Here is a 17,004-nt window from a genome sequence, read left to right as displayed (position 1 = left end):
TCCCTGAATGAGTCCCACCCTCCCTCCATGCTCTGCCCGCATGCCTACAGCCCCCAGCTGCTTCTTCAAATGACTGGTTACTGCAGCAGAAACCAGAACCATTATCTCTAATACCTTTACATTCTTGCAGAACACAATTACAAATCACACCTTTGTTCTAGGGCTGCTGAATTAATCGTATTTTAATCGCAATTACGATTTTGGCCTGCAATGATTATGAAAACAACATCATCGAAATAAAACGATTATTTAATTTATTTTTTAATTTTTTTCAGTTGAATTATACTTAAAGTTCAAGGTAATCAACTGTTAAAAACATACTGGTCAAATAATTTTTTCAATAAATGGATGTTTTCAAAGTAAATGGATAATCGTTTTTAATAGTCGTGATATCAATTATTGACCAAAATAATCGAGATTATGATTTTTGCCATAATCGACCAGCCCTACTTTGTTCTGCACATTGTGACATATCCAAGTATGAACATGTTTTATTTTCTTGCCACAGTCTCACTGCAGCTATCTTAGGATTTCATCATGCAATGGCCGGGGTAAAGGAGCAACAAAAACCATCTACTTATTGTATTAAAGGTCCCTATTATACAGTTTCTCATCAATATATTATAGGTCTCATATACAGAACATGTCTCTGAAGTGTTTGGCTCCAAACACCAAACAGATCATTGCAGCATTACCCATAATCCCCTCTGTTTCAGCCCTGTTTCCAAAGTGCTGATTCTCTGTCTGTTACTTTAGATGAAAAATAAGGAGCCCCTCCCCACGCCCCTCTGAGAGAGATTTGGTTACAAAGAACTCAATGGTGCTCTAGGAGGAGATTCAGGTGATAAGGTGGGGGGGGGTTACCTTGGTTGCTGATTGGCTAATGGTTACACAAGCCAACACATCGTTATGACATCATAAAGTGGACAAAATCTGATCAGCTCATTTTCAGACAGGTTTTTATAGAAATGGATCAGGACAAAAAGAGAGAATCTTTTTTCCTGAAACTTTCAGAATCTCTTTACACAGAGGGGACACATGTTGATGTAGAAGAGACGTGAAGAAGAGGGGACACATGTTGATGTAGAAGAGACATGAAGAAGAGGGGACACATGTTGATGTAGAGGAGACATGAAGAAGAGGGGACACATGTTGATGTAGAAGAGACATGAAGAAGAGGGGACACATGTTGATGTAGAGGAGACATGAAGAAGAGGGGACACATGTTGATGTAGAGGAGACATGAAGAAGAGGGGACACATGTTGATGTAGAGGAGACATGAAGAAGAGGGGACACATGTTGATGTAGAGGAGACATGAAGAAGAGGGGACACATGTTTATGTATAAAAGACATGGTTTTGCATAATATATGACCTTTTAAATGTCTTGTGTCCCAGGGGTGAAGCTGAGCAGCCTGCTGGGGAAGAAGGGCAGCCTGGACAAGCTGCAGAGCTACTGGGACGTGGGCTTCTTCCTGGGCGCCAGCATCCTGGCCTGTGACAACACCAGGGTCATCCAGGCCTCGGAGAAACTCTTCAAACTTAAAGCCCCCATCTGGTGAGAGCAATGATAAGCCACTCTCAATTTAGCAGGCAGAGCAGAAACACATTTTAGACCGCATCCATCACATCCTGATCTGAAGCTCTGCTCTCCCCTGAAACCACAGAGGCGTCTGTTGCCTTTGTGCAAACATTTGTTGTGTTTTGCAGGAAGAACAGTAAATATCAAGAGGAACTCGCTGTGCCTTAAACAGCACCTCTGTTTTTATATGGATTTTGATTAAGTTATGAGCCTGGTGACATTTCGAGGAGAATTCAAAATAAATCACGATGCATATCATTTGCTCTGAAAAGAAAGAATGTTCTTAAACAGGAAACACCACTTGAAACTGGCAGTTTGTCAAGATTACTAGCATGCAACTCAGCAACATCTGTTCTCATTGTGCCATGGATTCAACCTTAACTAAGATGAAACACAAACCTTAATTGCAATGCAGGTATGGGTGTGTATAACTAGGGCTGCTCAATTAATCGTATTTTGAAAACAACATAATCGAAATATACAAGCGGCCGAGATGGGTTTTCTCCGCAGGGTGGCTGGTGTCTCCCTTAGGGATAAGGTGAGAAGTTCGGTCATCAGGGAGGGACTCGGAGTTGAGCCGCTCCTCCTTCGCGTCGAAAGGAGCCAGTTGAGGTGGTTCGGGCACCTAGTTAGGATGCCACCTGGGCGGCTCCCTAGAGAGGTGTTCCAGGCACGTCCAGCTGGGAAGAGACCAAGGGGTAGACCTAGGACCAGGTGGAGGGATTATATCTCTTCGCTGGCCTGGGAGCGCCTTGGGATCCCCCAGTCAGAGCTGGTTGATGTCGCCAGGGAAAAGAAAGTTTGGGGCTCTCTGCTGGAACTGCTACCCCCGCGACCCGACCACGGATAAGCGGGAGAAGTTGGATGGATGGACGGATAATCGAAATAAAACGATTATTATTTTAATTTTTTGTATTGGTTTTTCAGTTGAATTATACTTAAAGTTCAGGGCAATCAACAGTTTTTTTCAATAAATGGATGTTTTCAAAGTATATGGATAATCGTTTTTCATAATCGTGATGTCAATTATTGACCCAAATAATCGAGATTATGATTTTTGCCATAATCGAGCAGCCCTAAGTATAATTATAGCAAGAAAGGAAAATAAAACCTAAAATTCCTATCAATTAAAAATGTGCTGACAAAACTATAGCTTTTCTAATCCATGCTTAATCCTCTACATTGTGGAGTAACAAAGTCTTAACTACCAGCTTAACATAACTTCAGACTTTATATGCATTCCTTTGCTATTTTATACGGCTTATTACATGCGCAACATGTGGAGGAGTGAATGCTCTGCAGCTCCTTTTTCGCCCTGCTGTTTATTTATCTTTGTGCTGTGAAAACTCTTTATGTCCCCATTAATGTCACAAAGAAAAACGAGCCCCAGCATGGAAACACAATCGCATGGTATTGTTTGTTTCTGTGATCGTTTTTGATCTAAGCTCATGGGTTTGAAACAATATAATACACATGCAAATGATCCGCCCGTATGCCATTGTGTTTGCAGAGGTTTTTCTCAGAGGAAAAGGTGCTGTCAATTAGGTTTTGTTTGACGCTGAAAAAGGCTTTGAATTCAGATTTTCTTTCTGGGCACAGTAACTAAATATTCCTTCCCTTATTCCCTCTGGTTGGTTCAGGTACTTGCGCTCGCTGGTGGAGACCATCCTCATCTACCAGCAGTTTAAGAAGCCGTGCACGGAGCAGCCGGCCCCCAAGCAGGAGCTGGTGGATTTCTGGATGGACTTTCTGGTCGAGGCCACAAAGAAAGACGTCTCCTCCGTCCGATTTCCTGTAAGAGCCTCCAGATAAAACCTTAAAGGTCACCTATTATGCAAAATCCTCTTCTTCATGTCTCTTCTACATCAACATGTGTCCCCTCTTCTTCATGTCTCTTCTACATCAACATGTGTCTCCTCTTCTTCATGTCTCTTCTACATCAACATGTGTCCCCTCTTCTTCATGTCTCCTCTACATCAACATGTGTCCCCTCTTCTTCATGTCTCTTCTTCATCAACATGTGTCCCCTCTTCTTCATGTCTCTTCTACATCAACATGTGTCCCCTCTTCTTCACGTCTCTTCTACATCAACATGTGTCCCCTCTTCTTCATGTCTCTTCTACATCAACATGTGTCTCCTCTTCTTCATGTCTCTTCTACATCAACATGTGTCCCCTCTTCTTCACGTCTCTTCTACATCAACATGTGTCTCCTCTGTTTAAAGAGACTCTGAAAGTTTCAGGAAAAAAGATTCTCTCTTTTTGTCCTGATCCATTTCTATAAAAACCTGTCTGAAAATGAGATGATCAGATTTTGGCCACTTTATGATGTCATAACGATTTGTTGGCTTGTGTAACCATTAGCCAATCACCAACCAAGGTAACCCCCCCCCTCCACCTTATCACCTGAATCTCCTCCTAGAGCACCATTGAGTTCTTTGTAACCAAATCTCTCTCAGAGAGGTGTGGGGAGGGGCTCCTTATTTTCATCTAAAGTAACAGACAGAGAATCAGCACTTTGGAAACAGGGCTGAAACAGAGGGTATTATGGGTAATGCTGCAATGATCTGTTTGGTGTTTGGAGCCAAACCCTTCAGAGACATGTTTTTTTATATATCTGAGAGCTATAATATATTGATGAAAAACTGTATAATAGGGGACCTTTAAAGATGCAGCTCAAGATGCCAATCAGAGGCTGAGGTTTAATTAGCAGGTGTAATATATGTGATGATCAAACTTTTTATTGTTTAAATTAATTAAATAATGCAACATATTTCTAATTCCTCCAGGTGTTGATATTAGAGCCCACTAAAGTGTACCAGCCTTCATATTTGTCCATCAACAAAGACGTGGACGACAACACGGTGTCTATCTGGCATGTTGCTCCTGATGATATGGTGAGTGTTCATATTGTCCAACAAGCCTGACACAGAATTTTGCCTTTTCGGTTGGGTTTTTTGTTAAATTCTTCTAAAATGTGTTCTGTAATTTGCACTTAAATTGACAAATCTGTTCCTGAATCTCAGATAAAACATGTTAGAAAAAGGTCCATGCTAATCAAAAAGGTGTCTTGATGTGAATTATTGCATGTTTTAATATGCAATCAGCACCAATATGAGTGAGGTATAAGTTAAGGGAGATTTATAAAAGTATATTTTAGTAGAGAAGCAATGGACACTCAAATCGGTTGAAGCTTGTCGTCCAATTAAAATAATAATCTGAAATGTATGCTGTGCATTTTTGTTGAATTCTTTGCAAATAAACACAACAAATTATATATTATTACCAAACTTTGACTACTTTGCAAAGTAAACAATCATTATAACATAGAGGAAAGGCTTGTTTCTGATTGGCTGGCTTTCATTGCCACAGCGCAAACAGTCTCTTTGTGCTTTTATTGATTTACATGATGTCAATGCTTAAACTACTCACTGTTTAGATCAACAGAAGTTAATACATGGAGGATGATTGTCAGTTTTCAGATGCTACGATGAGATAATGGACTTGTTTCCTGTCATGCATTTCTGTGCGATTGATTATTCCCTCATATGGAAGTGCTTATATCCACTTCAGCACATCAGTAGAAGTGATTGCTGACCAGTTACTCATCCTAGTAAAGTACTACATCAATGTCCTCTGCTCTAATACTGTAACCAATCAATTACTATCAGTCAGAGTATTGATTGATTCGCCATCTCCCAGAAGCTGAAGTGATGTTATTTGTTTTCCTGCAGCACAAGGGGATCCATGAGTGGAACTTCAGCGCCACGTCAGTGCGAGGAGTCAGGTCAGTGTCTGCTGTCTTTAATCACACACTCATATTTTAGCTGAGGGACGTGACAACAATCTGTCTCCAGAGGACGAGTGGTTTGAATGTACCATCAGATATTGGTTTGGCAGAACATTTATTATCTCCACTACGGCAAAGTACTTGGTGTGAAAGCTATAAGGCGCTTTCACACCAAGTTCTTTGCCGTACTTAGTTCATCAGAACTAAAGAGCAGATCGCGTTCACACCGGAATAAATCCCTGAGGGAGGATTAGGCAAATTAAGCCGCTGACGTCACTTCTTCTTCTTCTGCTTTGGGTTTACTGGCAGGCCGCAAACCACTTCACAGCGTATACTGCCGCCCAAAGTCCCCGGCCGGAAGTCCCCGGAGTTGGGGACTGGCTTCAGTAGAAGCTGCTGGGACTCCCAGCAGCTTCTACTGAAGCCTTCCGAGTAAATCGCCAGAACGCCGACACCTCCTCATCTCCACCGCTCCCATGTTTTATTTTGTGTTGCCATAAGTTAGTCTCTCTCCGTTGGTGCACTGGGCTAATGCTAATAATGCTAATGCCAGCAAATAAAATGGCGGCTTCACAAAGCGAGTTTTACGGGGCGTGGTTTGCAATCCGCCCAGCCAATCAGACATAGGAACCTTTTTCTCCTGTGAAAGTACCTGCTCTCTAGCAGGGACGGAAAAGGGGGTGGAAGGTTCTCATGAACTAAATTCTAGTTCCGGATTTTTTTGGTGTGAACGTGCATTTTCTGAACTATATCGGAACTAAAGTGGGAAAAGTACTCCGGTGTGAAAGCGCCTAATGTCTCTAAATGTCACTTTTGCTTTTGAGACGGATGGCACGGCTCTTTTAAACCAATCCTGACGTATGTTTGAACTGCTTTAATCTCTCAGGTGTTTTTATATTAACATTTATCAATTGCATGCTAATGTGCAATTATAGGACAGAGCACACTTTGTTGATGGATTTGACAAAAATTGGACTCTCAGAAATGTACCTTCACCCCTCAAAGACTGCAACCGAAAGATAATATAAAGAAAAGTTGTATTGATCTTAAAGTATATTTACTTACACCCATCACTGTAAATGTTGCACCTATAGACCTTATATATATAAAATAAAGACCTTTTTGAACATTGAAGCATGCCAACATGTCACAGGCCGCTTCTCAATGTCGAGTATACCTGCCACTATTTCAAGTATGCTACGTCATCGAGTGGCGCCGAATGCTGGGCATTTAAACAGTCCTTCGGCGCCACTCGATGACGTAGTGTACTTGAAATAGTGGCTCTGCAGCAGGTTTACTCGACATTGAGAAACGGCCACAGTAGAGTCACAAAATACAATATGAACCTGGAAATTAGCAGAATGTGTCCTCTTCAAATTAATGTCTTCTCTTCGCTGCTATGACTGCTTTTATCACTTATTCGTATGGTTTCCTGCATGGAGAGAAGCCTGCTAACTGTCCTTACCTGATTTGAATGACAATACAAATGTGAATTCTGAATTATAACATGATGAACCAAACATATATCTGGATTCATGGTTTACTGAACATGTATAAAGGTCTAACATGTGCAGAGGTGTCATGTACAAAAGCATTGCAAAACAGCATGTTCTTGAATGCATACAACGTGCAGATTTAAGACGTGCATTTCTGCTTCAAAGTGCTCCATAAATACCCCAGACAGTCTACCATGGACAGTTTTTCGAGTGTTCCTCTGCGTCTCCTCTTCCCCGGTCCTCAGAGGAATTCGCTGTCAGATCAGAGGAGGGCTGTGCTCACATGTTGCTAGGGAACGAGTCATTGTGCATGCCCACTCAGCCTGCAGACAGTCAGCAGGACACAATAGCAGCGCTGCAAGCAACAATATACAGTCTGGCCTTGGCTCAGCGCCGCAGAAATGGACTCAGCCCGGGGGGGTAAAAGTTTCCATTTAGCTTTTGAATGGAAGCTCTCCGTCTTTTGTGCAGAAATTCAGCATCATTTAATTTGTCCTGTTTGTTTTCCAGATGCAAACAAACACTCATAATACATACAATAGATATCAATTAGTAGTACATCCTGCATCTGTTCTATTCATTGTGGTTTGTATTGTGATGGAGCGGCCATACAGTCTTTTATTTCATACCCAGAGAATAACGAGGACTTTCTCTTGACTTATGACATCCCCCATGAAATATCTGAGTCATTTCTGCTCTCATGGGATCCGTCCAACTAAATCTGTTGTGAATGAAGAATATATTTGTATTGTCATCATACAAAGTACAACGACATTTATTTGGCAACACAGTAAAAAATAGACACAAATAAATAAATACATAAGAGTGGTAAAAGCAGAGGTAGTAGCGATGATAAAATGCAATGTCAATGTGCATATTTACACTTACAGTCTAAAAACGTGAAATGTACAAAACTGTATAAATCAGGGGTGTCAAACTCAAGGCCCGGGGGCCAAACCCGGCCCGCGACTTCATTTATGTGGCCCCGCAAGAGCTTGCAAAGAATATAATAAGTTTATTTTACAGGATGTCCGCGGGGTCTTAAAAAGTATTAAAAGTTGATAAATCAATTTAGCGAAAATTAAGGCTATTAAAAAGTATTAAACGGCATTTTCCAAGGTATTAAATGTTGTAGCTTGTTTTCAATAAGTATATAAATTGTCCAAAGAGGTTGTATTCTACAGTCTGCCTGAATGTAATCATTGCGTAGGTGTGTAGTGTGATTCTGTGTAGTTTATTTATGGCATCCCGTTGGATTTGACGTCATCTGAACAGGACATCGCACGCTCACTGCTTGATAGCGCGGAGGTCTGTTTACGCCGGTTGTTAAACAACATCGTTATGGGGAAATGCAAGTTTGCGTCCAAATGGTTGGAAGATAAGGAGGAAGGACAATCAATACTGTCTATAGTAAATGTGAGGTAAAGTGTGTCGCCAAGGTAACCGGTTAGAACTCAAAGTGGCGATGAGGTCTTAAAATGTATGGAAAGGGTCTTAAAAAAGGAATTACATTTGACTTCAGGATTCCTGCATATACCCTGTTATACGGTTACATGCTACTTTACAGTATATCAATATGTGTTCATTTTAATTTTTTTTTTTTATCTTTGATTTATCCTTAATTTTCTTAATCTGTGTGAATCTGTCCTGTTTTTCAATCTTACCCTGTTGCTGTTAAACTACTGAATTTCCCCACGGGGATTAATAAAGGTCCATCTTATCTTATCTTATTTTGCAGAAGCATGTTGCCCATAAACTACATGTCCCACGATGCATCTCATTTTTGTGACATGCGCACTGAAGAGACTTGCAATGATTTGCCCTGGACTTCTGCTTTCAGACGTAGTTAATTATGAAGTTATTACCCTATCCGATAATAATCCAATGCAGAGGCAATAATATAATATAATACATTGGTTCATATATATTATGTATTTATATATTATATAGTTGCAACCAGCCCTTTGAGTGCAGCCATAATGCTAATGTGGCCCACGATGAAATTGAGTTTGACCCCCCTGGTATATGAAGTGTATTTCTAACTGTGTAAAGGGTTATGTAACCAAAGGATGCAAGTCAAATAGCTATACATATTTCTAAATAGTAGTGGTGATGTCCTATTCTGCACAAATTGTAAAGCACCCTGAGGCAAATGTAACATGTGTGATACAGAATTGGGCTTTACTGATTGATTGATTTTCTCTTCAGCATCTCCAAGTTTGACGAGCGCAGTGCCTTCCTGTACGTGCTCCACAATGCAGAGGACTTCCAGATCTATTTCTGCACGGAGATGCACTGTAAAAGGTCTGTACTCCGTCTCTCTGTGTGTGTGTTTGACGTCTTTAAAGCTCATAAATGTTGTGTTTAAAACCATCAGTAAACTATTATTCATGTTAACATTATACATCTTACTTTTGTATGACTTTGAAATGCATTATTGTGTTTTATGAGCTAGTTATATACACTGTTGTTAACTATCAAACTAAATCTGAGACAAGGGATTTCAATCTTTAGAAGATATCCTTTGTGAATAGATACACTTTTAACAAATCGTCGACTTTAATTTGCTTTACTTTTATTACAGATTCGTTCTGTAGAAAAATAAGAATTGTAAAAACATATAAAACCTCATTTACATACTAAGGCGTACATTGTTTGGTAGGGGTTCAACGTCATTTGGACTAAACTTATATACTTAAATAGCTCAAACCCTAAAATGCCCAGCCTTTTAGTCTAAAATCTTAAACCACACAACCACACAAAACAGGGTGAGGTTGACTAAATATGATTTAAAAAAACAACAACAATAAAACAAGTACATTTGATACAGGTATTTGACATAATAATGAAAGAAGATGACAACATTCGGATCAAATTTCAAATTCCCCCACATGCATCACATTGATAGAAATGAAGTGTTAAACGTGTTGCTCAAGAACATTTTGAAGTAACACCAAAGTGATGGTTAAGGTTTGTGTATAGTACATGTCATACTCAAAGAAAGTTCTAATTGCTGTACATAAGCATTAACAAACAATAAAATAAATCCAGTTAAAGGCCAACCTGCTCTAACAGCCACTATAACTCACAAGAAAAGCAAATATGAGTTTTATACCTTCAAACATCAGCTAGAATTGAACCAACAACCTTTTTTTTCTGCCGTATTTTTTATCATAAAGACTTCTGTCAGTCCCCAAAGAGGATACACTCCATCTGCAGAGAGTGTATCTCTTCCTACAGCAGTGCAGGAGCTCTCGTCAGCTCAGGTGGGAAGTTTCACACCTCTGCGTCTCCACAGCACACCTTGTTTCATTTAATCACCATCGTGTTCCTCGCTATCTGCACCCCGAGTGTTCAGACTCTCACATCTCCACCAGATACATAATGCTGAGTGTGAGAGCCAGTGAGTCATGCCTGCTGTTGTTATCATGCTGCTCTACTTTAACACAGAGGAAAATGAGTGAAAGTGGTGGAAAGGAAGAAATAGGTGGTGGGAACAGGAAGAAGACGAACGAACGTGTTACAGCGTGAATCAAAAACCTGCTAATTCCAGTCTTCAGAGAGAGTAGCAGAGGGCCATTATATGTATGTTTAAGTGTGGGAGGTGTGCCTGCAAACATACTGTAACCCCTTCTGGATGAGCCCACCAGCTGCAGTAAACAATGCATGTATCACACAATGTGTTAAATAGATCACATGTGCACATTCTGTACGTTAAATATCTCTAATGGTATCAACAGTATTTATATAGGCCAACTACTTGAAGCATGAGGATTTGTCTGCATCATTTCTCCACCTGCATGTTTTTGTTATGGAGAATCTGAATCAGAAGTTGTTCCACTGCGGGGAAATGACAGTAAAGGGGACAGATAAAGACATGTACACAAGATAGATAGAGAAGATAAGTAGTGGTAATGAAAGTGATGAAGTAGCAGCCAGTAATAACAGACTTACTGCACAGTGTCATTTTAACAACACCATTGTTATTGTATTAATTACAGCCAGAAATAGCAATAATACATTTCAAAAAAGGATATGTTGCACAATCTTCTGTAGTCTGTATTGTTGTGGTATACAAGGGTCTGCAGAAATACATTTTGCTGCAGAAAGTAAGGTTGTAAATTATTTAGATGCATACAAAGTATAATAAAAGGTATTTATACAATACCTTGCGAAACTAAATTACAAATGACTTCCTGCAGGAAAGCTTGAAGCATTTTAGCACGACCAAAATCAAAATAAGGCGGATAAAAGTTCACTTTTTAATTGAAGGCTTCACAGTTTTAGATGTTCCTTCAATGCCAGGTAGGAATTGTTTTTCATTTGTGTTTGAAATGTATTTATTTTGACTGATGAGGCTTTTCCCTTTACAGATTCTGCGATCTGGTGAACAGCATAACAGAGGAGGCCTGGAAGGGTCCGGAGGAGGGAGACTGTGACACGGACGCCTTGGAGGTAAAAAGACTGAAGGCTCTCCTATATATATTACCTTTTAAAATGTGATTATTTTAAAATGTCTTCTTCTTTTCGTAGATTTAGGGCGCATACGGAATTCCTTACCATAGCTTTTAGTCAGATAGTGGCTTGTTTTAACAGTTCCACTCCTTACATTTCCCTTATTAAAGCCTTTAATTAAGAGAAAATAAGACTTATGAGACATTTTTATGAATCGGAAAGATCCTCAGACTTTCTCTCTGGCGTAGATTCAGCAGAAGTTTCCTTAACTCTACAGCAATGCAACTTCTTTTCACTGAACAGGTGCCACGAAACGTTTTCCCCGGTTGTTTTTGTGCATTGTTTTGATACATCCTGTTTTGTTTCTGCGCTTTGTGCCTGCTTTTTAAATGTCACAGGAAATATGATGTGATTGTGGTGTTTCCATCAAAGGAATTTAATTGCTGTCAGAAAAATAAATAAAAACATTGACCTCAAAACCATCTTTTAACCGTTATTTAGCTTTGGGCGAGTTCCTTTTTTTATGCCAGCGATCCATCAATTAAGCAAAAATACTACTGCAATAAAATAAGTAATCAATCATACATTCGTTTTTTTCAAACATAGTGTTTCAAACATAGTGTTTTATGTATGAACATTGCTTCCACATGAAATTCAGTTCATCACAATTTGCATGTTCACAAATGGATTGCAGCTGCAGAGCCAGAGCACATTAACAGCAACCTGCTGCGATGAGGCCTGGATATTGTTTGTGTACTTTGTATGCTTTGACAGTAAAGAGCACCTGCTGATACATTCACCTGCGTTCCAGCTGAGCCTCGGGAAGAGAAAGGATAATTACTCCAAAAAGCTGCCGCACCTGTTTTAGACTTGGCAGCGTTTCACATTTCAGACATCAAACAGGTTTCGGTTGAATAGGTTATTGGGTCTTGGCCTGTTTCCTGTTAATAATTTGGAAAGGAAATAACATTTCTTAATTTGTTGCTGATGTTACAGCATTACATTTACAGCATTTGATCAGGTTTGTCCAACACACTGCAAGTAAGCTGTAACAAGAAAACGATAACCTTGCAAAGAATTGTACAAGTACTTATTACAAATACACACATACAACAACATTAGAGTTATTTAGACACTAATACCAAAGAAAATGTGTTGTAATCTATCAAATCATACTAAAATGACAGGACTTCCAATATTGTTTGGATTATTTTCATTTAATTCCATGTATGAAAAAGGATAACTCATTGGATTTGTTTCTTTTTTAGACTTGGCAGCGTTTCACACATGGGCGTCGCAGCCATTATATGAGGGTGGGACAAGTCCCCCCCACCTTTTAAAATGATTAGTTTAGACCCCCCCACTTTTACTATGCGGAAAGTCCGTGAATCGGTCTATCCACTCGCCACTCTTGGTAGAGCGCTGTGTCAGTGCTTCACTATCAAATCCATTCCACTTGCTTATTGGGAGAATGCCCAAATCAATGAAACTCCGTCCCATGTTTTCACTGCTGCTTTGTACCAAGGCAGATTCTCAGAGCCACATGCCTCACATGCTGCGTTTTTTGTGTAGCTGTGTCTTTAGTTGTAAAATGATGCGCGCCAGTTTCCATGCTGCGATGCTCCGGCACTAACAGTTCACGAGCGCGCTCCACTAGCACCTGGATATAAGGCGCTGTTATTAAAGAGGTGGAGGGAGAGTCATCTCCTGTCAGACTGAGAGGCTGATAGCTACAGCTCAGTGAGGTAAAGCACTCTCTGAGAGGTGGAGGGAGCGTCCTCTCCTGTCAGACTGAGAGGCTGATAACCACAGCTCAGTGAGATAAAGGACTCTCTGAGAGGTGGAGGGAGAGTCCTCTCCTGTCAGACTGAGAGGCTGATAACCACAGCTCAGTGAGGTAAAGGACTCTCTGAGGGTTTAGATAGTTCACTTTAGTCTAAGTAGTGGGTCTCAAACGCTTTGGTATCATTTATGTAAATAAGTATTTCCAAGGCACACTTTTATATGATCATTAGTTATAAAAAATAAGAGAATAACAGGTATGAAATCATTCTAACTCATACTATAGGACAGTAACCGAAAAATACAGTTTAAATGGGGAGTGATTTGTAAAATATGCATAAAGAAAAATGAAATATGTTTACATTTCTGTTTCACATGGGTGTTGTTGAGAGATGTATCCATAGATGTAGTCCCTAATGTTGCTCTCAAAGTGCAGCAGATTGATGCTTTTAACTTCAACATTTAAAAAATGCCCACGGACCCCCCTAGAGGAGGTGAGTTCCACCACCCGCCCACACCCCCTGTCAAATTGTCCCACCCACATTGAGGATGCTTCCTACACCCATTTCACAGATCAAATATTAAACGGGTTTCCCATTAATACACAACCTGTCCTCAAACCAGGGTCTTCGCCTGTTTCCTGTAAATAATTCAGAAAGACATTGTATTTTTTACTGATGTTTCAGCAGTAATCTAACAGTATTTGATCAGGATTGTCCAACCCAAAAGAAAAAACACAAGTAAAAAGTATCAAGAAAACAATAATCTTGCAAAGAATTACTTATTACAAATACACACATACAACAACATAGAAGAAAGTATGCTTACTATGTTTGAATTGCAAGGTTAAATATACTTTTAAAACAGATTTCAAGGCGTAACAATCAAAGAAATAACCATGAAATATCTCCAGGGCAGGAGCTCCAACAAGCCGTTTAGGACAGAGAGTGAATACACATACTATACAGAGATGCTGTGAGAAACCAATGTGAGTTTGGAAAATTGCAAAATATAAATGTATTTTAGTAGACCTCAACAATGGAATTATGATCAGTAGAAATGTCCATGACCTTTAAAACTGTAAGATCTACATCACCATATCTTTATTGATTTAACTATTAAACTGATTGGTTCTTCCTCTTGTGTCCACAGTACGACTATGAGTATGATGAGCACGGAGAGAGGGTGGTTCTGGGTAAAGGCACGTTTGGAGTTGTGTACGCGGGACGAGATCTCAGCAACCAGGTCCGACTCGCCATCAAGGAAATACCCGAGAGAGACAGCAGGTGAGAATATCTCTCTGAACTGTTGTTAGCACAGAATAAGCATTTTTCGTAAGGTATCTGAGAAATTCCCGTGGCCAGTGGTGGCCGGCCCATATTTTTAAAAAATATAAAATTTAAATAAAAATATTTTTAAAAGAAATATTTAAAAAATATATATTTTATATTTTTAATGAACAAGGTAAATATCATACAATTGGTATCAGTAAAATGTATAATCTACAATAAAATCTCGTTTAAAATTGTGTTACGATGTCTAAAGTTACTGATAAGTCACATGTTTCCTGCCTGGCCTTGCCCGTGGCATTAGTTTATCATTACCGGGCGGAGCCACCGAGCCAAACAGCAGCAACCACCAGCACGTTGCAAAAGTCTCAATAGTAAACTGTGCCGCCGAAACATAATTTCAGCCAATCAGCGCCGTCAAATATATTGGTCACGAGGGCGCTCACGTTGGCGCCCACGTTGCTTACGTGACGTGAGTTGTTTTTTAGACTCGTGAGTGACCAAGGTGACGCAGTATTTAGAATGGTGTGCAGGTGGAGTCGCCGGACCTCGGTCCGCACCCAATTCCGTGCAAGAGCTACTCTCCAATCCTTTCCAAAGGAGAAGTTTGGGAGATAAATGGATACTTAAAGACCTTGGACCGGACCAACCCGATTTGTATATATCACAGCAAGCTCGTGAAAAAGACAAAATGTATCAACGAGGCTAGCTGGATGCAAACGATGCAAACAGGTAAATGCTAGCTTTTGTTTCCCATGCTTGCTCTTCAAACAGATACGATCTATTCAGAAACTAGACAAAAGTTAAACAAGTACAAACCACAGACTGTCTGTGTCATGGAGAATACAGTCGCTGGTTTATTTATGTCTGTATAGGCCGTTGTTGTGAGTGTGGACGGTCGGAACATATATAACGTTAGCTTAGCCAAGCTCCATTCAGAAAACAAGCATTCTAAAAGGTTTTTCTCCTGCCGTCTGTCTGCAGACTTGTCAAAGCATTAATTCATGGTGTTTACTAACCGGTATCAGTATGTTGTTACGTCGGCATCATTTAGAAACGTGTATTACAATTTAATCACGGTAAAATGTGTTCATTTTGTTGTAGTTGTAGCCCCCGAGCCAGCGCGTCTTGTTTGAATGATGCGAGTAAACACAGCTGGCAGCCGCGGTGAAACTCGAGCGACTAGAGCGATGCGATAGGAGCGTTTAGAGCAGGGGTGGGGAACCTCCGGCCCCCGGGCCGTATACGGCCCGCGAGACCATTTGCTATGGCCCTCGAGGTAATTTAAAAATAAATAAATCTAGACCGCAAAATAATTAAACAAGCGAGTGCCTGTTTTTCCTGGCAACGGTCATGGTCCTTGAATACAACACGAGCCTAACGTGTCATCACGTGGTATATGTCTCGTCTGACAGGGGTGTAGTTCTGACGGAGAGCACCAGAACGCCGCTCCGGCACTTCACAAATTGCAGTAACCATAAGGAGCCGTACACATGCCGCAGTTTTTGCGTGGCTGTGTTTTAGTTGTAAGCCCAGTGGCGATCTGTTCATCTGTCATACTGATCATACAGTCAATAACTTTGTTGTCATTAGCATCTGGTTAGCTAGCTATGCTAACGAATATAAGAAGCTTTTTCTCCAACCAGTGAGGTAAAGCCACATCTTTATATGATCATTATAGTTATCAAAAAACAAGAGAATAAAGTAAACAGATATAAAATACTAAATGACAGTAAAAAAATAGTTGTTATTAATAAACAAGAATACAGTTTAAAAGGAGAGTGATTTGTAAAATATCCATAAAGAAAAAGTAAATCTGCTACAGTTCTGTTTCATATGGATGTTGAGAGATGTATCCATAGATCTAATTTTGCTCTCAAAGTGCACCAGAACTTCCCGGAGCATGCCCCCCGGACCCCCCTAGAGGAGGTTAGGTCCCCCCCCCCCCACTTAAATCATGTCCACATGGATAGGAAACTACATTTGCACACATCTTGTGTCCATATCTTTCTGTTTGGTGGTCATGCCACAACCGTGCATGCATATGCGAGTCATGGCAAGATATCTGGATTAAGAGGTTGCTTTTTCTTTGCACAGAATGAAAGAAAGGCCAAATGAATGGGCTGTGATTTTTAAGCAGAGGTCAATCATTTGTACGGCCCTCGGAGGATGTTGAAAAAATTGAAATGGCCCTTGAGAGGAAAAAGGTTCCCCACTCCTGGTTTAGAGCGAAGCGAATATTCGCATCGCGTCCGGTCTGAACGCAGCATTAAAGTGAGCTCCGCACTGCACTGGAAACGCGCCATTACATCACCAGAAGTCCTAATTTAAGGGGTCATTTCTCCCAGAAAAAATGTGTTTACTCACTATATCAAAAGCCCCACCAAAAATATTTTCCACCAGCCGCCACTGCCCGTGGCATAATGAAATCACTCTCATGTAGAGTCACAAGCACTTCAATTTGTCTGGCAATCAGTCCGTCTATTAGTATGACTCACCTGGTTTAGATGGCTTCCCAAATACTAAGCCTGCATGTAATAATTTCTCTCTCTCCCTGTTTCCAGTCTGTATTCTGTTCTATAAATAAAGTTAGAATATTTGTTTTAAACCT

General features: G+C 40.2%; 1 protein-coding gene across 1 annotated transcript in view; it reads left to right on the top strand.

Moving 5' to 3' along the window:
• Positions 1–17,004, top strand: part of map3k5 (mitogen-activated protein kinase kinase kinase 5) — a 98,650-nt gene that overhangs the window by 53,776 nt on the left and 27,870 nt on the right. The window contains 7 exon segments of the mRNA XM_034199113.1: positions 1,399–1,558; positions 3,223–3,376; positions 4,371–4,478; positions 5,316–5,368; positions 9,076–9,171; positions 11,241–11,322; positions 14,257–14,390. Coding sequence (XP_034055004.1) covers positions 1,399–1,558; positions 3,223–3,376; positions 4,371–4,478; positions 5,316–5,368; positions 9,076–9,171; positions 11,241–11,322; positions 14,257–14,390 — 787 coding nt within the window.

The sequence above is a fragment of the Gymnodraco acuticeps genome, unplaced genomic scaffold (genome assembly GCF_902827175.1).
Source record: "Gymnodraco acuticeps unplaced genomic scaffold, fGymAcu1.1, whole genome shotgun sequence".
NCBI lineage: Eukaryota > Metazoa > Chordata > Actinopteri > Perciformes > Bathydraconidae > Gymnodraco > Gymnodraco acuticeps.
Note: the sequence above shows the minus strand (reverse complement) of the source record. Positions and strands in the feature narration are given on the sequence as shown.